This window comes from Strigops habroptila, chromosome 4, assembly GCF_004027225.2.
Source record: "Strigops habroptila isolate Jane chromosome 4, bStrHab1.2.pri, whole genome shotgun sequence".
NCBI classification, from domain to species: Eukaryota; Metazoa; Chordata; class Aves; order Psittaciformes; family Psittacidae; genus Strigops; species Strigops habroptila.
In genome coordinates, this window is record NC_046358.1 from 8,278,211 (window position 1) to 8,305,208 (window position 26,998).

Below are 26,998 nucleotides of genomic sequence, written 5' to 3' on the forward strand. Positions count from 1 at the left end.
CACACACAGTTGGAAGTTTGCCTCTTGAGCATCACAGTGAGATGGTGCTAACAACATAGACTGCTGTGTTTGGTATCACAACTCCAGATCAAAAAAGCAAATCCTGCTTAGTGAACTGAACTGTGTGGATTTGAAACAAATACTTCAAGTTTTCTTTTTTGAGAAGGTTAGTTAGTCTTAAAAATAGATGGCAGCTGCCAAGAACGATTAAGTAGATATTGCATATGTGCTGTCATGGTAAATACTTAGTAAGGGAGAGGAAAATGCTGTTCAAGCAGAGGACTGGGCTTGTGATCCTGGCTGGCTCAGAGCTTGTTTCTTCCTTGCCACAGCCATGCGCAAGGCCTGAAGAATCATGTTCTCGTTGTTCATGATATTGTAATTAGTCAGCTTCAGGAGCTTGTTGAAATCTTCTGCTTTCAGTGAGACTTCCCTCGTTGAGTATGGAGAGCAGAAACTGGAGATATCAACTTTGCCTAATTCTATTTCAGCAGCACTGCGTGTCATGCCTGTCAAGGGGAACAAAAAAGGGTGCTTGTATTATCCCAGGAATTTACAGTACTCTGATAGATTATGTGAAGAATAATTTAGAGACATCACAAATGCAATTGCTGTGAAGACAAGTGTAGTGCTATGATCTCTGAAAAAATCTACTTCTGAACGAAGTCTATTGAAATCAAAATAAGTGTCACTAAACATCATACTATTGCAAACAGCACCTTCTACTGGCCAGCTGATAGCATGTCATTTTATATGGTCACATGCTTAAATCTTAGCCTGCAGGTTCTTGAGTAGAACACATACTAAAGGTAAGAGGAATAAAGATATATAGGATGGAAGGAAGCAGAATATTAATAGCGTTGGAAATAGTCATAAAAACATAGCCTGCATCCCAAATACTAGCCCAAAAAGACACAGTGACTGTATTAGTTCATGCACTATTGCTTTGATTTTCCAAAATACTCAACCAACACATTAAACGGCCCGAATAGAAAGCACAGTGGCCCTCCACAGAATGATCCTATACAGGATAGATAATTTTCCACTAAATCTGACTGTCATAAAAACACATAATCTGAAAAATATGCTTTGTTCTATATGCTAAGGTAAACTTCTGGAGAACACAAGAAGAAACTAGTTCCCATTCCTTTACTTGAGGATCTTGTTTTTAATTTCACTGAATTGCACCAAGACTCAAACTAATGTTACGACTTAGATTTCATCTGATTTCAAAAACAGTTTGTGTCATCCCCTTTCGCAATGTATTCACTAGTAGGAACAAGTAAACAAACAAAGGATTTTTGTATTGGGGCAAGGGAAAAAACAACCAGGGAGTGAGGAAGGTCATTGGGTCAATAAACTTAGCTGGATATTGTTAACTTACCAGGTGCTACGTATCTTTGGAAGGTGTCATTCACCAATGGAAAATAAAGCAGCAGAGGAGCTCCTGGGGTATCTGCACCATCGAACATGTAGCACTCCTTCAGGTTCTTCTCATCATCCTTCAGGCCAATGCTGGGAAATGGAATTCTCTGCTCCGAGAAGTATCTGCAAGCCTGCTTCAAGGGCTGGTCATGGCCCAACAGCAGCAGCACAGAGAATGGAAAAGATATTCAAGATCAGCTGCTGCTGAAGCCCAGTAGTTCATGCCAAGTTGCACAAAATAGAGCGATAGCACTGGAGACCCAACAATAATGTGAGCAGCTGCAGCCCCAGGTATGTTTTTCTTTTCCCTGAGGAGCTATTTGGAAATAGTCTTACAGGAAAACACCTAATATCAAGATGGTAAAGATGGTTTAAATACATACCAAGGCACAAATTTAAAACGAGAATATGATTTAGGAACAGAACAGATTAATTGAAAGCATGTTATAAAGCATCATCAATTAAATGAGAACAGTCAGAAAAATGTAGATCTAAACAAAACTAAATTTTCAGTCCAAGACAGTAAGATTCACAATCACATTATCTGTTTATATAGCAGTAACTTGTGAGTTGACCTCAGTAGTTTTTAGCAGGGTTTTGAGACCAACCTATAACTTCGAATTTTAGAAATAATATGAGATTTCAAGCTAAAATATATTAGACCTAGAAATAGCAGTAAAAACATTCATCAGAAAGCTTGTGATGACCAAAATTGTTGAATTATCTAACACAACACTGAAGTACCACCTCAGTTTGTTTGAATTAAATATATCCAGAAGACTTCAGAGTACAAGAAAAAAATGTAGTGCAAGTCGTTATATATGCTCTTTTTCCGCTGCAGTACAGAGACGAATATTTGTCATGTGGCAGCACAGCGTAAGAGCATTAAAGTATCTTCCACTTGAAAAAATGACAGACCCTGAAGGAGCAAACTTCACGTGTTCTGTGGTGCCATTCAAGGACATGTCTACAATTATAAGTCTATATTTGGAAGACTAAATCCACCTTTTCATGTGGTAAATACCACTTTCAAAATCTATATAACCATTTTAACTAAATCAGATTTCTGTGAACATAGTAAATGCATTTAATATCTTCCTTCAAGCCACTATTTAAGAAGAAAAATTCTATTTATTAAAAGAGATAAAAATAAAGATGAAGAAATTCTTCACTCACTAGTTTGCTCTTGAACAGCTAGAAAATCACATATTAAATATATATTTAAGGAAAATGCAGATTAAATCCAGCATCTGAATCCCAAAGTTTTCCCAGCTATATTTGTGCTATTAAATCTTACATATAATTGCAATAGAAGTTGCAGCTCAACCATCATGACTTCACTGTGCCACTCTGTATTTCATTGGTGAAGTGCTTAGGGCTATTTCAAAATTAGTTAGAGAAAACCAAAGACATTTTCTCATCTGGGAATTATCATTCTTCTTCTAGGTTTGGAAACACCCTGTTACTAACTTTCACTAAGTTCCATGTTTTACAGACACCTGTCTGAAAGTAGTGGAAAGCAGAGGGAAAACCATTACTAACTTCTCACCAAGGTCTGTGATCCACCAGTGTAATTTAAGTGTATGATGAGGTCCACTTTCCGCTCTGGTCTCAAAAGGGGTGGGCAACTGGTTTCAAAGAAGAAAGCTGCATCCACCAGCTCCAGGTGCTCTGAGTTGCCTCTCAGGTCATTAGGAGAAGCATCTAGCAATGTGTCTAAAGAGTAAAAGATTAAGAGGTATTGGCAAACTTGCAAAAATACATCTGGAAAGCAAAAGGAAGGCAAATTTCCCTCCCACCCTGGATTTTCCCTTTGTTTTGGGGTAGCATACAGCAACCCTAAAGCTTCCTTTAGCCTCTCCATTCACATTTTGTTGGTGTTTCCAAACCCATGAACTGCACCAAAACCTAGGCACATGTCCCATATGTGCAGAGCCCTACCCCAGCAATTTTCATTCCAGTGAGGACTTTCAGTGTGGAACAATCCAAAAAATCAAACGGTTGTGTTACTGGAAGTGAAAGATGTGAGGAGTTACTTTGTTCTGCCTCGTCCCAGCAAGCACTAACAAACAACGACAAAACCCACTCAGTTGTTCTCAAGATGTTTAAATGGCCCTCACTAATTCCCGGCCCTGTGCTAACCCCAATGACCACTGAGGCACATAGTCAGGAGTGCTGTCCACACCTTTCCACTTGGCGAAATGCTCCTGCTGAATGTACTCGTTATGCATCTGGAAGCCCCTCAAGAAGTTGTGGTACTTGGACACAGCAGGCCGGTCCGTCAGGATATCCCGGAGAGTCGTGGAGAGGCCACTCGTAGGAGTGAACATGCATGTAGCCATCTCATATGGCTTCTCGGGCAAGTCCGGTTGTTCCTCTGGAGATACGCAGCATAAATGACATGCAATTGAATTATAACCATAGTTAAGAGGAGGCTAGGTGTAAAGAGGAGAAAGGGACGGCTCTCAGCATTGTGTTATTTTTCCCTATGGTCTGCTGTGAGTTCCACTGAATTTCTTGACAAAAATACAAACTTACTTTGATTTTGTAAACCCCAACTGGCTATGAGCCTTGTCCAACCTAAGGCCAGGATGGATGGGGCTTTGAGCAACCTGGTCTAGTGGAAGGTGTCCCTGCAGGAGTGTTGGAACTAGATCATCTTGAAGGTCTCTTCCAACCCAAACCATTCTATGATTCTATTCTATGGTTCCATCTGACTTTTAAATTCCATTCTATCTGCTTTTAAATTCCATGTAGGTTAAATACGAAATTCAAAGCTTATTTTGGAGAAAATAGAAAAATTTGAACATTTTATTTTCAAATTAAATATTTTCACTTTTAAATAAGGTTTGTTCAATTTGATTTGGCTGTGGACAGCCGAATTCAACAGAAACTTGCAAATGATTTATATAAACCCAAACATAAGAGTTTGGGTATTTTTCCCGAAAACCTGAGGTTTACCTATTTCAGCCACTTTGTCATGGGTCCATCTGTGCCAGAAGTCCTCTGAATTGTCAGCTGCATGCCAGGCATCCAAGAGGTTTTTGGAGAAAATACTACTCCACATTCCTAGGAAGTGGGAGAGGTATAATAAGTAGTGCTGAGGTAAACACAAGGAAGTTCTTTTTAAAACTGTCTCTGCTCTTTCCACAGCTTCTCTTTAACTTTTTTCTATTTCTATCCAATTTTTCCAGACATCAGTTTCAGCGGTAAAGCCGACTCAGAAGGCATAATTATTTGAGAAATAATTTCAATGTCTTTTCCCTTCTGCCATGCTTTACCTGAAATTTTTTTTTAATGAGAAATTTTACATCATCATTTGCCTATTTTAATTTTTTTCCTTTGATAAAGAAATATTTTCAGCCAGCTCCTTCTCTGATTCTCCTTTCCTGCCCTAGTTATTTCTTCTCACTATTTCCATCAGCTTCCGCAAAGTGTCATAGATTTCCAATTTTCAAAGGTTTTGTAAGCTATAGGAAATGGTGGTGCTTCAAAAGCACTCACAAAGATATGTAACAACTTCTTTGTCATTTTAGTTTCATTTTATCTTAGTTCAAATGATAAAACCACCTTTGCTAGCAAGGGCAGGTGAATGAGTCTCATGAGACACGCTGAATTTCATCTGACTGACCCAGTACCTCTTGCTGTCACATGCAGAACAACAGGTTTCTGGGGACTAATTTCTAGAATCATTAGTGTTTGTATTAAAATCTTGTCACTCTTGCGGGCTGGTGAGTCACCTTGCATGAAGCAGATTCGGGACTCGGGGAGCTTCTTCATCAGGCGACCCATGAAGAACTCGCTGCCAAAATCTTCCGCACGAATGAAGGCGCCATACTTCAGGAAGCCCACTTCATACGGTGTGAACTCCACCCACTCTGCCAACACAGGCACCAACAATGTTAGCTCTGCTACTAAATACATTCAAGTCACCAGACATGGAAATAAACCTTGCAGGCAAATTGGCTTAGCCCATTTGCCCTGCGCAAACCCTGCTGACAACCGCCCCTGAACCAGCTATCACACTGTCTAAGATTTATGAAAGAACAATGCCAGGGCTAAGGGAAAATTTAAATTCTTTTTTCTTTTTATCTAGCAAGTGAGAAAGTTTCTCATGGAAGGTGGACTAGAACACAGACTGACTTCTATTGGTTACTGCCTTTAGCCAACCATGAAAAACATACATCAAGCAAAATTAAAGCTCCAGTGAATCACTTTCTTTAAGAATTCATAACGTTTCAGAGGCAGTATCACAGATCTGTATTGTGTTATTAGTCTGAAGTTAATGTCTGAACATGCACACTTACATGCCAGGAGATCATACAAAATACTGAACTGCTGCTGTCTATCCTGTGGCTGCCCAGTTACTCTTTACATCTCTGAACAGGACTTCTCCTGGCTTGAAGTGAGAATTTAAAACAATTCATCATTATTTACAGCATCTCCACGCTGTATCTCCCCAGGTAAAAACATAGCTTTGTTCCAGAATGGAAACATTACCTCTAAAATCTTTGGTGGCAACTTTGTCCTTGACATTGAGGGCAAGGTAGATGGGCAGTGGGTTCTGGCCCTGGTTCACTGCCCAACGTTGATCAGAAAGTCTGTGGTGGCATTTCTGCATTTGGAAAAAAAACCTGCATTATCTTATAATCAGTTCATTGAAGACATCAAGCTTGTAAAGTCTGAATATGTGATATAATTTTCCTGAATTTCCTCCTAAATTTTCTTCCACATGCTTGAATAACAGAAGGCAAGAAAATCATGGGAATGGGAATAATTGCTGTTAAGATAAGCAGCCATGTTTTACATTCATTACACCATGACAGTAAGGGGTTGCTTCACATGCTATTCTAACTTTGCGTTGCTAAATATAAATGAAAAAATACAGCAGGTCGGGGTAATTCAGCTGTTACCACATACTTCATCTGTTAAACAGATGAGTTCTTCAAGGCATCACATTAATGGCTCTTCTTAGTCAAGATATTTTTGAAAACCATATTGAAAGTTAAGATCCACAGAGGAAAAATCCTTGAGCCGTCCAATACTAACAACTTATCTTGTATATGAAATGGAGATTTTAAGTGTACTTCAGACAAATTAAATTCTAGCAAATTTTACTATGTAGCGCTGAGGCCAGAAATACAATGTGAAATATGCTATAAAAGTATTTAATTTTATCCATTTCACCTGGACAAAATATAGACCATGTTTACAGGATTTGAAAATAAAATAGCTATTTCTCCAGCTATCATCAGTCTGCTGGTTTACATGGAAAGTTTTGCTTGTGTCATTACAACAAAAATAGGAACTGGAGGTCCTAAGAGATCAAACCTAAAGTAGCTGAAAAGCACTTGCAAAATCAAAGTTTCTATACCTAAAATGTGTCAGGAACTCTGGATCTGCATACTTACTCAACATTATAACACGAATTGCAGTAAGTACATATTGGGTGCATCTTCAGTACATGCAAGGTATGACTGCAGCTAGTGTAAATACTGCAGCAGTTGGAGACATCAGGCCATAAAAAACACCCAAGAACCTAAAAAATTTCTTGGACAGCTGCAGTGTTAATTAGCATGCTGATTATTTTAGAGCTAGCCTGAGCATTTTTATGTTACATTCAATCACACTTTAGGCTCAAGTGTAGACATATGCTATGTCACCAAGTTATTAATGTAAATAAGTGGTGTTCTGCCTACATACCAAGTGTCCCTAGGGTTTTAATTTCTTATAAAGGTCATAAAGTCACAGACTTTATGAGAAGAAAGATGTATAGACATTACCCCATCATTTAACATGGCTTCAATCATGAGCCCCCACAGATCAATAAAAGATGTTTTATGTCCTGCTTGGGTCCTCTGACTCAGCTCTCTGTAATAATTCCTCAGACTTCTCAAGCAAAAAGCTCCCATCTTGCACTTGGCTGCTTGCTTCCGAGCTTCAATAATTATTTCTTCAAGATCCTTACGTGACCAATCAGCATCTTCATACAGTTTTGTCATTGTCCTGCAAGCAGGAAAGTGGAAAGTGGAAAGAAATGAAGAAGATGCTTTTGAAACTCAAAGGATATACTTTGCAGAGCTTTGGGCACTTATTAGTTTATCTTTAGGTTACTCTTCGAGCTTACTTTGAGCAGGAATGCAAGTCTAAAGGCAATCAGAGCTGGGATCCAACACAAGCAGCTACACCAGCTGTCTATGCTGTTTCTGTCCAACAGTAAGTAACCATAAAGGATCATTTTGCATAGAATTAAGGATGGTTGCACTTCCAGTAAAGTCTCCTCTTTTGGTTAGGGATAAGTCACTTCAGTGACACTAAATGTATGATGCACAATAGGCCTTTCATGGGTGACCTTGGCATTCACAGACAAAGCTGGAAGCAATAACTCAATAGACTCCTTTTATTGTTGTTGAGATTTAGAACCCTAGATAAAGCATGGGTTTTGCTTAACACCACAAGATCCAAACAACAGTATCAAAATGACTCCTCACCATGTTGTGCCAGAGGAGCCACTGATATATGAAATACAATCCAGAACACGCAACTTTTGAAGACCCAAAATGCTGCCATACATGCCAGTAAGTGCTCTTATCCCACATCCTGCTGTGGTCACAGCCACTATAGGCACCTACACAGGAAAGGGTAGAAAGAAGAGGTGGAGAAATGGCATTAAGGCACATCCATGTCAAAAAACAACAGACGTGCAAAAGCAACATCCAGACACTAGTACAATAAAACACATAAATTCGAGATAAAACAATATTGCTCTTTGAGTTATAAATAATACAGGTTACTGAACATCCTTATGGGGTATACTAGAAGATCTTGGCACTTCAGGAAGGATTTTTAAGAAACATGGACCAAACTCATTGGTTTGAAATTCCTTTAAATTATTTACTTGAAAGACAAGTGGAAATAGAGACTTTGCTCATTCAGGCAGACTGTTGAGCTCTCCACAGGAGATCACCCTGGCTGCAAACAGTGGCCTGGAGCTGCTGGTACAGGTTCTCACTCATACAGATTGAGGTATCTCCAGGCTTGAGGGAAAGGAGAGAGTAAAGTACTCCAGCAGTGTCTTTCCTAGTTACCTCATGCTCTTGCAGATCTTCCTCCAGATGAAGTACACTTTTCAGTGCAGCAGCAACCACCTTCCTCCGGTTTTGCAGGAAATTCTGTTCGTCAGTGCACAGGTCGAACCCCAGACGGGCATCTAGGTTTCTTGGCCTGTAAAACAGACCCTGAGTCCTGAGACCAGGGCACAAATATTACTACATTATTATTCACCATGGTGAATTCCATCTATGCTTGTTTGTGTTTACAGACCAGTTTGTGTAAATGAGAAACAGAAACAGCACAGACAGGCCTCTGCTAATTGCTGCAGCTACTAACAAGAATGCAAAAGGGAAGGCAGAGCAGAACGTGACATACTGTCCTGGTACGGTAACAAGGTACCTACAACACACTTCTGGTTTTATTTGCTCATATAATTAATTTTTCAAGTTTCAGTAGGGCTGCCATATGGGCTTATAAGTAGATAATCAGTCAGCAGGCACTGCGGTTGATTAGGGAAACAGCTACCATGCCTTCATGTTATTTTGGTTTTATAATACAGAAATACGATTCCTTTGTGGAGCTGCTCTCTCCATCTGTGAACATAATAGTGCACACGAATTGAGATCTACTTATTAAGCTGCACTAACAGCTTGGAAACTTGGAGGAAAGGGGATTCATCTCCATCACTGAAAAAGGAGAACCTGGTGAACAAAAGCTTGCAACCCAAAGACAAACACACCTCTGTTTACAACTGAGCCTACATGGGCCTGTGCTGATTTCAAATGAGCTTTGTGTAGGTGCAAATGTCTCCCAGTTACAGGACCAGGTCTTGTTGGAGACTCACTTACCATTCACTTGCCTTTGTGTATAAGTCAATTGTCCTGTCCTGAAAATCGCAATACAAACAGTGTAAGCATGCTCAGATCATTAATCCTGCACCTTCCTCCCCCACTCCATCTATGAGCTGAGTTTCACTGTCTTTGCAGTCAGCAATGCAGCTGCAGAACCTGGCCAGCAATGGTCTGGGCTATGAGAGACATAATGAGCTCCAGTACAGCCTGGGCTGAATAGAAGTGGGCCGTTCTCCCAAGCCAGGTGGGCTTACAGCCCCTCAGCTTTGCACAGCTGAACACCTAGTTTATCCTTCACTTTCTGGGAAGGTTGTTGAAATCTGGACATCCAAACCACAGGCATATGGATGTTCTCTTTTCAATACTCCACTTCAGGCTCTCCCTTTGCAAATATAAGTCTTGTCATATCCATTACTGTTAGCTTGCATACTGTGTTGATGAACACGTTAGATATGTCCCGAGGAAATTACTTTAAACTCAGAACAGGGTTGAGCAGCATGCCTGGAACTACATGCAGAACAAATATTGCATAGTTGCAGAGTGATTGTCATTCACACCTTAGACTGCAGCATTTGTCACTTCTGACAGGAACTGAATCACTGAACTGTAAGACTTGTCACCCACCAAACTGAATATGTCAAACATCAGACAGTCTACATGTTGGGCTGGTTTTTATTAAGAAAGACTTCTTCTCACCTCTGCTACTGTTATTTTCTCTTGTATAGGAAGTGAGTTCAGAGCTAGAGTCACAGACTCGTTCATATCCCTTTCATTTTGACTTGATATAGACTGGAAAAAAGGGCAAAAAAACAATGACAGTTAACTATTACACAAAAAGGGGGAAAAAGAGGTAAAAGCAGTCTCCCCCACCTTATACTTACATCCATGCACTTACCAATTCCCTGCATACACACACCTGCACGCACACTCAAGTCTTAGAGGTCCCCAGAAAAATACACAGCAAAAAGCCAGCTGCACATTAGTGGTGATCACATACCCGGCTGAGCCGCCTCCGTCGTGGTAGAGCCACAGTGAGAGCTGAGTGATTATACTTGATGTAGTGGAACCTGGCTGGGAAGGTCGGGCAGAGGCAGGAGCTCAGTGTGTGGGTCTGGGTTCCTTCATATGACCCATCCACAGTTAACGCAAACTTTCTCTCTGAAGCAAAGGAGTTTCAAATTCAAGTTCTTCAAAAAAGGTGGGTATTTTTTCTGCACAGTAATGTAATATATATTTTTCCTAAGTAATTACTACATTTTGATACCCAGATTATTGGAGAAATACTCATCTCAGCCTTTAGGTTTCACTTTAGAGCTCATGTACAGAACCTACCATGTAGTAACCGTTGCAATAGTTGCACTGCACTTCCATATACACTCTGACTGCTGAGACTACCACTCTATTTATTAGAAAATTATTCACAGCTGATAACAGTTTTGGGGAAAAAAGCACTCCCTCTCCTAAAAATCCGAAATTTTCAAAGTACCTCAGCAATAAGACTGTATGTGGTACCAAAATATTATTCTGGTATGATAATGAGATGTCTTGAAAATGTCAGACTTCTGTGAGAAACTTTGTTTTGGTAGCAGAGGACAGTTCTCTTTGGAACCAGTAAAATCTCAGTCCATCTGTCATGTTTCTCTTTACTTCAATTTGTAATATTTCTTTTGAAGTAATTTCTCTCACCTACAAAAATAATGTCTGGTGGTTTTTGGCTTTCTTATAATAAGCCTCAGATATGTCTTTTCAAGTAACTGAAAAAGAGTTCTTTATATAGAATGAAATTAACACAGGTTCAAGGTAAAAAATGCTCTGCAAATCCACACACTCAAAGGTATATAATCATCCTTCAAAAGAGTTATCTCACTCAAGCATTTTCAGCCACATCTATCAGACTCTTTCACTGAGCTCAACTGGATCATCCACGTGCTTACACAGTTTCATGGATTGGGGCCATCAGGAGAAGTCAGAGTGAATTTAAGAATTGCACAGGAGATACACAGATCCACAAGCACAGACTCAGTGGTAGCAATGCACTGCTTAAAATGTGCAACAAATGTCTTTGGCAATATATAGTGTGTCATGTTTTACATTTTTATATCTAAAGACCTTTTAAGAAGTTAAAATAATAAAAGAGGCCCAGCCTCATTCTGTTTTCTTTGTCTCTGAATCCAGAAACAACAAGAGTTAGCTCCAGTCTAGACTCAAAAAAATTCAATTCCCTGCACAAATACTTTGGAATATTACAAGCATCTGACACAATTGTAGAGCAAAGTATTTTGTGGGGAAACCAGACCACATGCTCATCACACCACATTCTGTAATACTCTATTTTTGACCAACTACAGCCCACTTCAAAGGCCACCAGCACCAGTGAGATTTTGTCTTGCATCTGACATAACTTTAAACCAGGGTGTTCAAGTGTAAAACACTGAGCACTTTCGCCATACAGTGGCATCCAGATTCGCTCTGTAAGTCAGTGAGAGGCTCACCCGTACTGTCCTTCCTCAGCCTCCCACCATTCACCTGCACATCCAAACAGGAAACTTCACGGGACTGTAAAAGACAACCAGGGCAAGAGAAAAAGGTGTTTGCTGTTAGCAGAGCTCTGCCTTGGCCGGTTCCTCAGTCATATGTGCAGTACACAGGGGCTTGGGGTATACACCTTGGGGGAGAGATGGTGCCTTATAACCTCTCTACTAGATCTAGGGAGGTGGCATTGGGCTTCCCCATGGGAAATCACAGCTTATATAGAGATGAGGAAAGATGAGGGATCTGCTCACTCCCAGCTTGAGAAGCAGCCCTGCAGGGGCCTGGATGAGGACTGGCAATAGGGGAAGTCTCCCTGGGCAGGGTGCTCAGCTCAGCTCTCCCGAGCAGATCCCGGAGGGATGTCTGAGCCCAGCTCAGATTGGGCAGAGGTGAGAGCTGATGGCTGCCCCAGCTTTCACAGCTGCAGCCTCTCCCAGCGTGAGTCACTTACAAGGGACTATGGGAAAGCCAGTGCTGAAACCAGCTTTAGCCTACCTCTTGGCCAATGCCTTCATTACACTGTGTGGAGCAACTACCTGGTACCTTTAATACTAGCTTTGCAATAAACATTGCTATATGGCAGGGAAAGGATTATGAAATAAAAATTACCACTAAAACTCCATTAGTAACAATGTTTTCAGGAGGATCCGGACTAAAAGACAAAATGGAAAACAATCAATTCAAAACTCACGCTTTTTTCTGTTTGGTTGGGTTTTTTGACTCTGCTTTAATCATAATTTCATTATCTTTAAAAATCCATCTTTGAACAGGCAGTATGGGCAAACAACATCAAAAATTCTACATGGACATTCAATCCGATTTGCCTCTCGCAGGCTTCAGTCTGAAATTTAAACTGTTTATGGAGATCCGCTGAGCAGAAGAGCTCCTCACTTACCAGACACGGTCATTTTCTGACAATGACACATTTGCTGAAGCAAATTTACACAGGGATGGCATAATTACAATTACAATATTGCCCCATATTGCTCAGTTCAAACCTGGGGGATCAGAGCTGTAAAGCTGGTGAATTTATCCAACATGCCATAAGAAAAATAAAAAGGAAAAAATATTATTATTCACTTTATAAATCAACAGCAGCATTAGGACTGATTTACATGCCCATTCTCTCCATTAACTGTACAGTCAGCACAGAAACACAGTAAAAAAAATTTAATCTATTCCCACGACTAATCCAAATTTCAAGTATCATTTCCCCATTGTTATGACAAAGCAAGCAACTGGGATCTCACAGTCAGCAGCAAGAGGGGTTTGAAACTTAAAACTACCTCCTGTCAGAATGCCCCTTGCAGCCTGGTGAGCAGCAGCCATCAGGGACATCTCTGTGCTAGATTCTCCATGTGTCTGGATGCCCGGTGTAAACGCACACACATCATGCACTCTCATGCACACCTTCTCCACTAAATGCCTTGCACAAGCATCTCCTGAACACCCAAAGTTCCCCTCTATTATATTCACCCAGTGACAGCGTTAGAGGGCTGCAAGTATAAACTGATGTTTTTTGTCAGCAACATTTTGTCTCTGGCTTACATTTCTGTTGATCACCTATTTGACCTTACACACCTGCTCTCCATTGTGAATTCAACCTCCAGCTCCTCTTTTCCCTGCAAAATAAAATGAAGGCTGTCACTGCAGGTTGGTCCTCTTGTGATCAGAGATACCCTACAGGAATCTGTGCTCTTCAGAGGCCTCTCTATAAACCAGTGCCCACCTTTTGTTGCTGCACATGTGACATTTGATTTTCTTTGTGTTGTACATGTTATACTTGCAGTGCCCCGTGCTTCTAACATCGTATGTATACACTCCTAGTTTAGACCTTGCAGAACAAATGTAATACGTACTCCAGGGCCCTTTGGTGGTTGCTCCCCCTTTCTGCAAACATAGGTTCACCCCTCTCTGTTTCACAGGTCAGCCACAATTCCCATTTCCCTTCCCCTCCCACAAGCTCTCACAGTCCCCACTGATCCTCAGCAAGAGCAAGGTTGGATTTCTCTGGTGCATCCAAATCATCCTGTCCCTTTCCCAGCCCTCACCCACAGCCTGTGCAGATGTGCCTGGCAGCACATGAGCGTGGTGGCACACTTGGGCATATGAAGCCCAGGATGCTCTGGAGGGTGTGCTTTGGTTTGGTGGGATCTGCACAGATAGATTCATTGCATCCTCAGACTTAATCTTTGTCTTTTGTAATTGCCTCCCCCTGAGATTTTCTTCCTCTTTTGTAGGTTTTGTGCATTATCTTGTTGCCCTCCTAGTTTGAGCAGTAAGGAACAGTTTCAAGGCTGGGTTGGACGGGCCTTGAGCAACCTGATCTAGTGGAAGGTGACCCTGCCCATGGCAGAGGTTTGGAACCAGATGATATTAAGGTCCTTTCCACCTCTAATCATTCTATGACTCTATGAAAATACAGCATGGAGGGGCAGCCTTTCTGAAACAGGTATTAAATCAATTCAACACTCACTCAAGTATTTTTAGGCCTAAACACTTCCCTTAAAATTTCAGCATAAAGTTGTCTCAACCATATATAAAGAAGACCTGCTGAAAATTCAATTTTTTTAATAGTTCAGCTGTGCAAGGTATGTTATCTTCATTTTCCAAATAAGCTGGATGTCACATTGGGTTTGCAGTTTAGGACTGCCGAACGTAACATTTAGCTCAGAAACACCAGCTCCAACTACAAAACACGTTTCATATTTTGACATCAAGGACAGCAGCCAATCAAGTCTAATAACTTTGGCCAACTCTGTCTGTAGAAGCAGAACCCAAAACCTGCTGTAGGTACAAAAGTAACACTTGGCATCAACCACTGAAACAGATGGACATACTCAGTTGGCTGAATGGATAGTAAGAAAGGCTTTTATATGGGACACATAAAAGAAAAGCTGAGATAACCACATTCTCACCTGACCACATCCCCTTAGCTTTGCCCTTGAATTTTATCCATACCTGAGGATTCAGCTGGAAAGATAGCTGAATGTTTTCTCCAAGCTGGATTTTGGAGACATCAAAGAAAACAGTGAGGAGATGGTCATCTTCAGTTGTGTTGTCCTCATCACAAACTTTTAGCTCCAGAATGTTCTGGGATCAAAAGAGCAAACAAGAAAAAAAATTATAAGGTTTAACAAACAAGCTACAGAGATTTCATTTTAGCTGAAAGAACTTGGGAAAGAAGTTAAAAAATGAAAAAAATAAAACTTTTGCAGTTGCTCTCTACAGATTCTGTTGGCTATGCAGACAGATACAGTCTTATCCAACCATGAAAAGCTAAATACCTACAGTAAGAGAGTGTGAATACTTCAGCAGGGAATTCAGAAAGACCTGCAGAGTGGAAGGGCTATATTGTAGTTTGATATTGGTAAGACTACCTGTTATAGATCGCCACGATCCTACCTTAACCTGGCTCTGAATTGTGAAGTGGAAGGTTTCATTCCATGTTGGGTTCTTGTTGTTCTGGACTGTCTTGGTGCGGAAATGCTGAACAGAAGCTGTTGGCAGGCTCAGGCTCACGTAGCAATCAGACTGGGTAACTGTTGAAGACAGGGAAAGTGTGAAAGCACTGGACCAATTAAGCATATCTAGTACCCCACAAGGTGTTGAATTTTTAAGCTCACTACACAGGACAATATGCAGAATGCAGACCAGGATGCCAGCTAAGGTACCTTGAAGCCAGTGCTAGACAACCAGATTGGTTTACTCTTTGTGTAAGCCCAGCAGTTTGCTCTGCTTGAGAACTACTTCTTTTAATTGCTGGAAAACCAATAAACATTCAAAATATGCAGTTCCATTACATTCCTTTTCCAAGTGATACATAGCTACCGTCTATTTATATCAGACTTCAAAGGGCTTCCACAGGTAGGCATAAACATGCCTTAATGTTTATGGTGTCGTTCTGGCTGTATCTGGCTGATCTGTCTTGTCTACTTTCTGGAGCATCCTTTCTTTCTCTACCACATCTGGATGCCAGTTCAGGGGAGGCACGAGCTCATTGCACTGAAGATTCCCATGAAGCTCCATTGTGTCACAGAAAGCAGGTCTTCCGGCAAGTCACCTGATCTCAGTCTGTTTTCTTCCCTTTTGGAAAGTTAAAGAAGGGAACATACCTGCACACCATAAAGCTCAACAACAGAGCTTTTCAAGGCGGGGGGGGGGGGAAATCAAGAAAAAAGCCTTTCAAGAATAAAAAATTGATTCGCTGTGGAGATGAATTGCACTTAATCCTCTGTGAAGTGGATTAAAATAAGCACATAAAAGAAAAGCATTGAAATGCTGAACAGTTTCATGGTGTAACAGGTACTTTGAGAAGCAGATGTCCTGAGGCAAATTTTTCACCAGTAAAGCTGTATTAAAAATGTTGCTTAATATCACTATTTTCACCTTCATCTCTGTGCCTTGGCCAGAGTGATAAAAGTATTTTATGTGCACACTTTATGTGCAGGTGAAAGCTTATCTATGCTTCCCAGCACAGAGAGAGTTGACGTTGCTTCTTTGCACAAGGTTGCATTGCTTTGCTGTTTCAACTAGAGGCGTGTTCAGGTCATAACATTCATCTATTAATTTTAATGTTTCCAGATGCAGGGAGGGCATCTTTAATGTTTTTATTTTCCTTTCTTCCCTGAAGAGGCCAGTTGCAAAGTTTGTCTTCCCACCTGAGCTCCATCATAGCTGATGGATGTTCAGGCCAAAGCTTCGGTGTGAAACAGTAGTTAGCAGCAGTCTGCAGGGCTACATCATCAACAAGCACTTTCATTCTGAGGTCAGAACAATCTGCTCGCAAATACGTTTTGTCATCATTATTAGGAAATAAAAGACAAATGTGAATCATGAGATTAACAATCCTGTGGACCCACACTCAAAAGTCAGGGATGATCACTCGGCAGAACAAGATCTGTTAGTTAGGGACGACAACCTACTCTAGTGCCAAAGATAGCATGGGGGAGTATTGCTCATAAATGCCAATCCCATCATTAGCATTGTAGTTCCTCTAGTTGTAATGAACGCCACCTACTCAAGCACTCCTGCCATTGCATAGCAGACACACCTTCATCTGCATAGGCTTGTGTCTTGTCCCACTCAGTTTTACTGGTAGACCTGGCTTTTGGAAACAGAATAATCCACTTGGCCCTTTATTGCACTCCTGTGTAACTGAAGAATTAACAAAGCCAAACTTTATTTTTTCCCCTAACTCTCCTGTGACATAAGTCATTTTTGTTCAAGTAACTGAATGAAAAAAGAGTCACCTTGGTGAAGGTAGTTGTGGTATATACAAAGATATATAAATTCTAAAAAAAATTATCAAAACACATGGAAATGACCTGAGCTTCTAACAGTCCTAATAGCTCCCAAACTTCTGTATGCATACAGGAAATATCCATATAAAAGTATTTTTTGGCTCTTGGAAAGTCCAGACTGATATTAGCACAGACTAATACCAGTCTGCTGACTGCTGTCAGCTCTTGTCCCCACTAGGAAGAAGGTCAGAAATGGCCAGATGCATAAGTCTGTGAGTCATCCAAAGTTTATGTCATTGACATTTCCCAGATAGCAATATATGCTCTGCCTATGTCTGTTGCAAAGAGCAAAGTATTATTTCAAAACTCCATCAATCTTTTTTCTGTAAGTGATCACTCTCTGCTTTTGCACGGTATCATATGCCTTTAAGAAATAACTACTTAGTCAGCAGAGCCCTGACCTCATTTAGATCTCTGACTTTTGCTGGGGGACTTCTGACAACACCACTAAACAAGCATGGTTCCTACTTCCCATCTGCAAAATGTGTTTGGTGATGCCTTTTGCACTTCAGAAGTGTCCTCGGAAGCGTGATTACCTCTTGTTCATGACGTATTTTCCAGTTGATATGAGGGAGGCACTTACAACACCCAGGAACCCTTTTTACATATCTCGGATAACTCAGGCCAGTATGTTGCACAACCAGCTCCAGGTTCAAGCAGATGTGAGAACTGGCACTCCACAGCATATCCTGTGCCCAAGCAGGTTGGTCACACCACAATATCCCATTGCGTTGTATCAAGTGCCTTTCCACATAGACATACAAAGGTTCCCATTGCCAGCCACATGCAAGCAAATGATCATTACCCTGGTACGTAAGCCTAACCACCACCTAACTACAACAATTATGCTCAAACATGATACACACCGCAGAGCTTCACAGCAGGGACCTGTCATGTCCCTCCCCTCGACCACAACACGTGAGCAGCTGTCAAACATGCTCGGGGTGGCAGCCATGGTATCACTGTGGGGCAACATCCTGCCAAAAGTAGGTGTGGCATCAAGTGTTTATGAAAGCATGGTCTCTTCGTCCAGTTATTACACTAAGTTTCTAATTATCTTCCAGGGTAATAGCAGGACCGGATCATAATTGTGCTGTACCATTAAAAAGCATTACAGCAACATGACCCATACTAAAAAACTCCATGTTGCATCCCAAACTGCAGGGCACCAGCTGTTCTGGCTCAAGCTAACATCTCACCTGCCTCATAGACAGCTCAAATTCGAACAGGACTAAATGCAAATGTTTTCATTTTAATTCTACCCCTTTTTGATGCTAACAGAAGCAACCTCCAGACCTTGTAACCTAGGTAGAAACCTGGACATCTTTTTCCTCTTGGACTGCCTTTAAGTGCTTACATTGAGTCTGTTTCTAGGGGCTAGATTTTCTTCATGACTGTTGGGGTATAGTTTATCTTATTGTGCTGAAAGAATCTGAACCAAGATTGTGGTCTCAAACACCGTTTGCCACGACCATTTCCTTGATCATTTCTCCCTGCACTCAGATACATTCGTGTCACTAAACATAAACTATAACCACCAATTGAGAAAAGCATTTTTCTTCTTTCTCCCACATTGTGGAGCTGAACAGAGATCTGGCTGAGGGTGGGTGGACAGTCAGTCAGTCATTGCTCTTTTCTAGAGTGAAGCATATTAGATAATTTTGATCATTGGAACTTTTAATATTCTTTTTTTAAATAAATAAAAAAGTACTTAAAAATATGTTAAATTCAACATCTCCCTTCTCAAGGCCCTTCACAGTCAGACTGTCAGCATTCATTCAGTCCTGGGAGATCAGTTCCTGCTTCCAGGGAACATTCAACATTTATCCCCTAAAATAGCTAAACTTCAGTAAAAAGCTTTCACACTTTATCCCACCCTGCCCTTCACATTGGGTGGAGCATGCTCCTAGTATCCCTACAACAGTATCACTAGTCTCATTTACATCCCTGCTTCAAAATTCCATTTGCTGAGATCTAGCTAAATAACCTTACTTCCCCCCAACCCCCATTTTCTCTTTATCAGTCCATATCCTCTAATTTTATAATGAGATTTCAAGCAGCACCTAGAACAATAGGCTGTTGGTGAGTAATTGCAACTGCTTAAATGGTGAAGTAAGCAATAAATAATGATGAAACAATAACAATAGTGCAAGAACAGAACAGCAGAGGAAGCCTGCGGGTTCCTGCAATAAGTATCACATTGGACCATAGCTCCTCAAACAATAATGTATTTCACTGACTGTTTCTTCTGAGGATCTCAAAGGCCTAACCATGAACTGCTACTGCAATGCTGTAAAATATGGGGTTTGATAAAAATATAAAACATACTTAATAATTTTATAAAAGACTGTACTCAAAATACTATAAGCCTTATATAAAAAAATCCAAACTTGGAATTTTCCAAAATTAACAAGTCTAATTTAAAAAAAAAAAAAAGCTTCAAAAAAATCATTTTCTTACTAAAAAAATGCTGAAGAATATTTTTAACTCTACATCAGTCGAGGTCCATTTAGCACAGGACCCAAAGGCAGTGGGTCTCTTGGATGTTTTCATGAAGCAGTGCTTGATGTCTTAAAACTCCTCAGCTCATCATCCTCGTGCAATTGCCTTAGCAGTCTGTTTTGTTTTCCTTTCCATTTGTTAATTCCACTTAATGATTTTATTTCTCTCCAGTATCTTCTTCTTTATCCCCTTTGTCTTTTCTGGGCAAGGGGTTTTGGTCCTGTTAAAGATGAACACCAGTGCCAGCAGAGAATATGCCCCACATTTAGCAGTGGGTGTATAAGTAAGAGTATAAGAGGGCAGGCATCATATAATGCTCTCTCAGCTTTCATAGTTAAAGATTCAGAGACTTCCTAAGCCAAACTTCACTGGATTTTTCTTCTAGGAACTTGTCCAGTCTCTACCTGGAGCTCACAAACTTTTGGCATCTGTGATCTCCTGCCATGAGGAGTTCCCAAGCTGAATCACGTGCTGCAAAAGGACATGTCCTTCTGTTCTAGAGCTATGGTGATTGCCCAAGGACTATGAGAGGCTGAGCTTGAAATCTGAAATATTCTGCAGAGAAAGCTGTGTTCTTAAGGGTGGATTGTGTTGGTGCACATCCAAGTCTCACCCCCTCAGGGAGTCAGAATACAGATAGGACACACACCCAAATCTGGGAACTGGCAAGCGTTCAGAGGTCCAGGGGTATCAAGAGCCCCAGTGAGCCTTATGGGGACATAGGTGTGCTCAGTGGGAAGGGGGAATGTGAAGAATGCAAACAAGACCCTAAATTCAAAGGTGGTATCAATGTTATCAGCTATGCATCTATGCACAAGTGTAAATTGGTGTTACACTTTACACACTGATGGATCAGTGGAAAGAAGAGACAGGACAGTGCAAGGGTACATTAAAAATATTCAGGATTTAAAAAGCAGAATGAAAATTGTCTTAGATGAAAATACTATCTTATGCACTGAACTTCCATTGAAAGTGTTGTATTATGTACTCCATGGGAGATGCTAGTGAGGCTTTGAGAGTTTATTGTTGTGGACTAATTTTCCCATCTCCATTACCTGGAAAATTAAGCAGATAGACCAATAACGAAGTTTACTTGCAGCACCAGGTTGAGAGGTTTCAACACTAGGTAAGTATTAAACAAAGTGATCCAAAAACTCAACAGAAACCTAATGCAAGAAGGGATCATGACAGGAGAAAATAGCAAAATGGGATTGACTTCAGAAACAAAAGGAAGGGCGCAATTGGTGACAGACAGAATGAGCTGATATAAATTGTTAAAAATCTGTAAGATGCGTGAGAAATAGGTGACACTTGACAGCCTGTTCTATCTAGAAAACTTTGCAGGAAAAGTGAGATGATAAAAACAGCTGGAAAATGAAGAATGAGGAAAAAAATAATCAGTGCTAGGAAAATGGTACTGAAAAGAAGGCTACACCACTGGTGACAGGGGTCCACATGCTTCTGGGTTTCCTAAGGCTGTGTCAAGCTGTTCTCTAGGAAACTAAAGATGACTGAAACAACCCAACAATATTCTCCCAGTTTTACACAGAAACCAGTAAAATTTTGTACAAGTGGCACATTTTTTTATCTTAAGCCTCCCATTTTTCTGCTTCTAAGTGAAAGTCACATACAGTTACCAACATGTAATTTGCACTTTCACGTTGCCAGTGAGTTTAACCAGAGGTTAAATTCATTTATTAAAATATTTTAAATATAGTATTATCTTATATGATAACGAGTGTGTCATTGAAATATGTGACTTCTGCAATTCTGGCTGCATAGAAAACTAAGTCCTTAAATGGTTTAAAAGCAGATCTTTCTGGTAAATGCAATGGCAAATTTTCAACTCAGCAAAATCAAACGTTACTGGAATTAAGAAGCTGTCAATCAAAACCAGATCCAGCAATTTAGTAAAAGCAAGGCAGTATCATGTCTGGTATGATTTTCTTTTCCTACATAATGAAAGTACCCAACAAGCAAAGCATTCACCTGTTGCAAATATTGGTTTTGTCTTGTTTGTGTAATTTTTTTCTCCTCAATATTTTGACTGATACTACCATTTCAAACAGATGATATCTTGGCAATGTTGACGGTGAATGTCTGCTATTCTGTTTTGAAGGCAACATCCAGAATATGCTTCACAGTTTTAGACAGAAGAGCCTCAGCCCTGAAAGCCCGTGCTGTGGCTTTACCACTGCTCCGGACCCTCTGCCATGCTCCGAAAACACCTCTGTTATTCAATCTACTCTTTTAAGCAGCTTTACAGGCTGGTGGGACCTGTCCTGGACTGCAAAGCAGAAATGCCTGCAAATTTCAGTACCTGTCCCTTGCCATAGAAACTTTCTAGGTTAGGGAAGAACAGCATCAAAACATAGGAAACGCCCTTCAGAATATAAACAGTTTCCAGACATACATAAAAAGCATTAATCTAGATGAGAAAGAGCTGGAGAGGAAGATTGGTAAGCTCATTATCAGGCAGGTGGTTTAATAAAACATGATTTTGTGGGGAGATATCTAAGGGCTGTAGTTTGTCGCGCCTTTTTCTTTCAGTTCAGAGTGCACGTTTGTACCTTCATTTAGGTTTTAGCTGTAGCAAGGGATTTCTTTCCAGCCTATAACTGAGCTTCAAATCTCCTTTCTGTGTTTTAGATGTAGTCCAGTGGGAAGGTTCGTACAGACTCTTCTTCCCCATACATTCAGCAACAACAAAGCATCTCACTTAACAAAAATTGGAGTGAGAAACTCTTCATATACCTTTGGTATCTAAAGAAACTATAATAGAACTCAAAGCAAATCACTTTGGAAAGGCCCAAACAAATGTCTTGTCTTACACCATTTTAACTGAAGAAATTCAGTTTGGTCAGGTTCCTAGAGAAACTTCCTGGATCCAGACCTTCTTATATGTCTAAATGAATAAATGTAAGACAATCAATCAGTCATCTCCTTAGATTGGAGGTGACTCTCATTCACAGATTTTGTTCTGGTGCTTTGAAGCTCAGATGGATCATTTATGGATCATTAATAAACTTTTACATAGTTATCGTTCCTGGACATTTTCTAAAAATAATGAAGAACGGAAAAAGCTGACACTGTGAGCCCCCAACGAAGTTTTGAAACATGGCTGTTTCTATGGCTGAATCAAATTTGACAGTCCATGAGAGATGTCACGTATGCAGTCCTGAGCTCACATAAAATATTCTGTGATAGGCCCAGAGATGCACAGGGTGGACATTGCTGTAAAAAGGAACTATAGAAAGAACTGCCCCATCTAAACTTCTTATTACAGCTTTCTCTGTGGATAAAATCACCTTTTTTTGCAGATTCATATGTGAAAAATTTTATGCATTCTGTGCAAACATCTGAACTACATCTGGTGGCTAGACTTCAACATTGCACTGGCAAAGATAAAAGAATAAATAATATCTTCTACCTATGCTACCTCATCTTTAGCATACTGCAATTATGCATGTTGTCTCTCTTTTATAAATACTCTCAGTGTTTGTGACACTTGGCTTTATTCTGAATAGTTTTACAAGCATGTTGATACTCCAGGGTCATAGCAAAGATACTCACACAAGTCTGCTTTCCTGGCATTTTTCATCCGTATGATTTTTACAGTGAGCAAGTTGCATGGAGAGGGTTCTGTCTGTTGAACAGCATACAAAATGTGTGGGATGCGCATGCAGGGAGAAAGAACAGAAGCACAGTCAGAGATAGCATTGAATTAAGTGTTTCAGTTCCAATCGTCCAAGATGTTTCTGAACTGAGGTTCTTTCTTTTGCATTGTCTTCTCCTTCATCCCAGAAAGTTTGCAGCCAGGTGTGGCCAGAGAGCCAAAATGTACATTCCACCACAAACCAAACGTCTGATGTCCTCCATTTTCCATTCTGAAGAAATTTGAGGTAACCCTTGACCTAAGGTGTCTGACTCTTGCAACCCAACAGCGAAAGGTATGATAGTGAGCTTTGCTGTGTTATTAATACAGCTGACACACACACATCTCAGTCTGTGCAAATTCAAAGGATGTTAAATATATCCACTATATTACACAACAAATAGCAAACAATCAAGCAGGGCAGGAATTAGTAACGATATCGTGGTGTAATGATGCTGCTTGTCAGCTGGTTTATAGCTATGTAACTACATTGTTGTGTTTGACGTAGAGTAGTGCTGGCTCTCAGACAATGGAGACCTGAAAAATGTCTTCAAGAGATCTATCCCAAACTTCTCAGAAGGGGGAATGAAAGCAAGAACTCTGTAATTATTTCTCTCTGAGTAATTCAGCTCATCCAGTCTTCCTTTATGCAAAATTCACAGGGCAGTATCAATGGAAATCTTGGGAAACCACACAACCTTAAGTGGTTATCAAACCTGCCAGGAAACTGGTTTGATTTTGTCATTCTCTCCCATCCTAAGCAAGGATCAGACAAACATGGTGTTTAATCAAAAGAATGGGCGCTGAAGCTTTTATTCATTATTAAAGGGTAAAAGGAGGAAAATCTGCACATTTAATGCTATAAATAAATAAAAAAATAGAACTCCAGACACCACCCAAACCAACCAAAACAACAAATAAACAAGAAAAAACAAACAAAACAAACCAACAACCAAGAGGAGCAAAAAAAAAAGAGCAAAACTGCATAGTGATGCTACAGTTCATGCGCTCTACCTATTGAGCAGGGAATATTACTGCAACAAATACATAGATCAATATATAACAATGTGTCACCATTCATTCCCTTATGTCCCAAAACACCCCCAAATTTTAAAAGAGCTGTATTTAACATCTCACATAATTTTAGTTTTCTGGCTTTCCCCATGAACTCATTGACATTAGTGACACCTCCTCATTTTCCTTCAGTGGGCTATTTTGCCTAGCCCAGTTGGATGGAAGTGAAGGACAACAGCAATGTATAAAAAGATATCTTTTTTTTTTTAATTGAGAATTTTCAAAATAGTTAAATTCCTGCAACACTAAAATCCTTTCATTCCTCAAGGCCAAAACACAAAGTAGGCACAAAACCCAGGCAGGAGCCCCGCTTTGCTCTCAGCTTTGGTGTGAGGAAGAAATCTCGGAGCTGAAAGTACAGGAGGTAGAACACCACATCCCACAGCAGGTCCCCTCTGCCATCAAGGGGCTGCCCGCACAACTTGTCACAGAGCCTCCTTTTTCCTTTCCTTACCTGGCTTTTACTGAAGAACAACCCCATGGTGGTCTTTTCCACGTCTGAACCAGGTGTGAAACGTGCAGCGGATGGGTATAGAGGAGTCTCAGCCAGGCAGCTTCTTGTGCTTTAAGCTGCCAGGAGCAGCAGGCAGATGTGTTAGTGCTTGACTCAGCGCCGCCTCACCCCAACACCACTGCTTGAGCAATTCCAACTCCTCCTCCCCCTGCCCAGGAGGTGAGTGTTTGCTGAGCACCTGCACTCAGGCACAGACACCCAGGCTCCAGCGCTGCAGAAACATGGTCTTTGCAGCTGCAGTGAGAAGGACATCAAGACATGAAAGGGATTTCCCTTCACAGTTAAGGGCACTGTGCAAACATTTTATACTTTTAAGCATCCCAAACACTTTCTGGGGAGGCCACAGTGCCTTTGCACACTGGAGGGTTGTCAAACTCCAGCTCCCTGTGTGAAGGTGGCTGATGATACCAGCAAGGGTCCATCTGGCTCCAACAAGGACTTCTTTGGCCAAGGACATCCAAACAAACTGATGTGCATACAGAAGACTTTCTGTAGCCTATTATTGCCTATAGGAAATAGGTGGATCTTTATTTAAAGACACATCTGAAAGACTGTTTTTTAATCCCCATCTCACCTTCCATTTCGCTCGATCCAGGCAGTAAGCTTTCAGCCAAGCAGCTATTGCAGTGACATATAATGCATGAAACAATACCTAAATCTCCTGTTGAAACTATGAGTTTCCCTTGTAAAGGCAAAGGTTTAAAGGCTCACTCGTTTCTTAAAAAGATTTGTCACTTTGTGCATCTGAATTCAGGTGCTCCAGCGAATGATCTCCAAGAAGATACATTTGAGAGTGTGAAATTAATGTTGAAATTCATGTTAATTATTCTTTATGTTCTCACGTGTTCTTCATGTCCTCACATTTATAAGGCTTCACTGTGCAGGGCACTTCACATCATGTGAGGTGGTCCCTATTTCAGTGAGGGAGTACATGAAGTGAGTACACAAGAAGGAAAAAATAGGAGGGTTTTTTTTTGTTTAAAAAAACATAATTCTTGCTATTATGAAATTTAGCAGAGAAATAAAATTCAAATTAATCTCATTTCACTTTGCAATGAATTGAGACCTGATTGATAGAAGTTCCGCAGACATGTTACAATTTGAATTGCATAAAACTTTTGGCATTTTAAGACACTCTAACTTTAGAACTAGATGCAACAAATGTCACCCAGACAGACTTTAAACATATTAAGGATGGATGACAAAAAGCAGTATTCAAAGGTAACTCCAAAGAAAAATATTGCTAGACAGATTGCAAACAGCTCAGTTGTAAACATATTGCATGGTTTTATCAATGATCTTGAAAGTTAAAAAAAAACAAACAAAAAACCAAATAAAATCATTATTGGTGCCCTGCTTCAAAAAAAAGGAAATTAAAATATTGAGGATGTTATAGAAAAGAGCTGCAAAACAATCTTGGGAGTAGGAGGAACTCCCTCAGAGAGGGAAAGGCAGGTTTCGCATCAGCCAGCAAGACACAATGCAGAGATACCCCAAGGCTGACTTGGGATGCAGCACACCTATGTCAGTACAGTAATTAGTCATGGGTAGAAGATGGGCTAATTAGCCCTGATGAAAACCAGGGTTAATCAGGCTTAGTCTGTGTCATGTACCTACCTGGCTTTTTTCTGTCCAGTTGTTGAGTAAGTTTCCCCTGCAAAACAGACCAGAACTTCTTCCATCCCACCCTGTTCCATTTGCAGCAAAAAAGTCTTAGAAACCATGGGAGTAAAACCAGACATATTTCTGGAAAAGACCCACAGGGATGCCATGAGCTGATATCCTGAACCACAGTTACAGCTGCCTCACATATGGAGGGCTAACAATCTAGCTTTAAACATGCAATACTGTGCCTGAACAAAGGGTTACAGGTGCCCTTTCAAGTGTCTGAGGTACATGAATAAAATGAGCATGCTCACAGGTGAAAAACATGACCCACTCCTCCTCTTCCACCACCCAAATTGCTCTAAGATGTACCACCAGCGTTTTTTTCCATAGGAGAGAATCTTTTTCTCCCGTCCATTTCCTAGAACTTCATTCCATAGAAACAAATTAGTCACTTCTGAGCATAATCAAATTGCCCCTGATC

General features: G+C 40.5%; 1 protein-coding gene across 1 annotated transcript; it reads right to left on the reverse strand.

Annotated features, from left to right (window-relative positions):
- Positions 1-270: 270 nt before the first annotated feature.
- LOC115607301 (cytosolic phospholipase A2 epsilon-like) lies at positions 271-24,876 on the reverse strand. Its single transcript, XM_030484431.1, has 20 exons — positions 24,850-24,876; positions 23,240-23,312; positions 15,267-15,403; positions 14,823-14,954; positions 13,443-13,483; positions 12,471-12,513; positions 11,822-11,885; positions 10,327-10,487; positions 10,026-10,118; positions 9,327-9,364; positions 8,514-8,670; positions 7,917-8,053; positions 7,209-7,431; positions 5,926-6,040; positions 5,166-5,303; positions 4,387-4,494; positions 3,611-3,802; positions 2,975-3,141; positions 1,385-1,568; positions 271-509 (listed from the first exon to the last, which is right to left on the reverse strand). The coding sequence occupies exons 1-20, from the start codon at positions 24,874-24,876 to the stop codon at positions 271-273; spliced, it is 2,469 nt and encodes an 822-aa protein (XP_030340291.1).
- Positions 24,877-26,998: the final 2,122 nt, after the last annotated feature.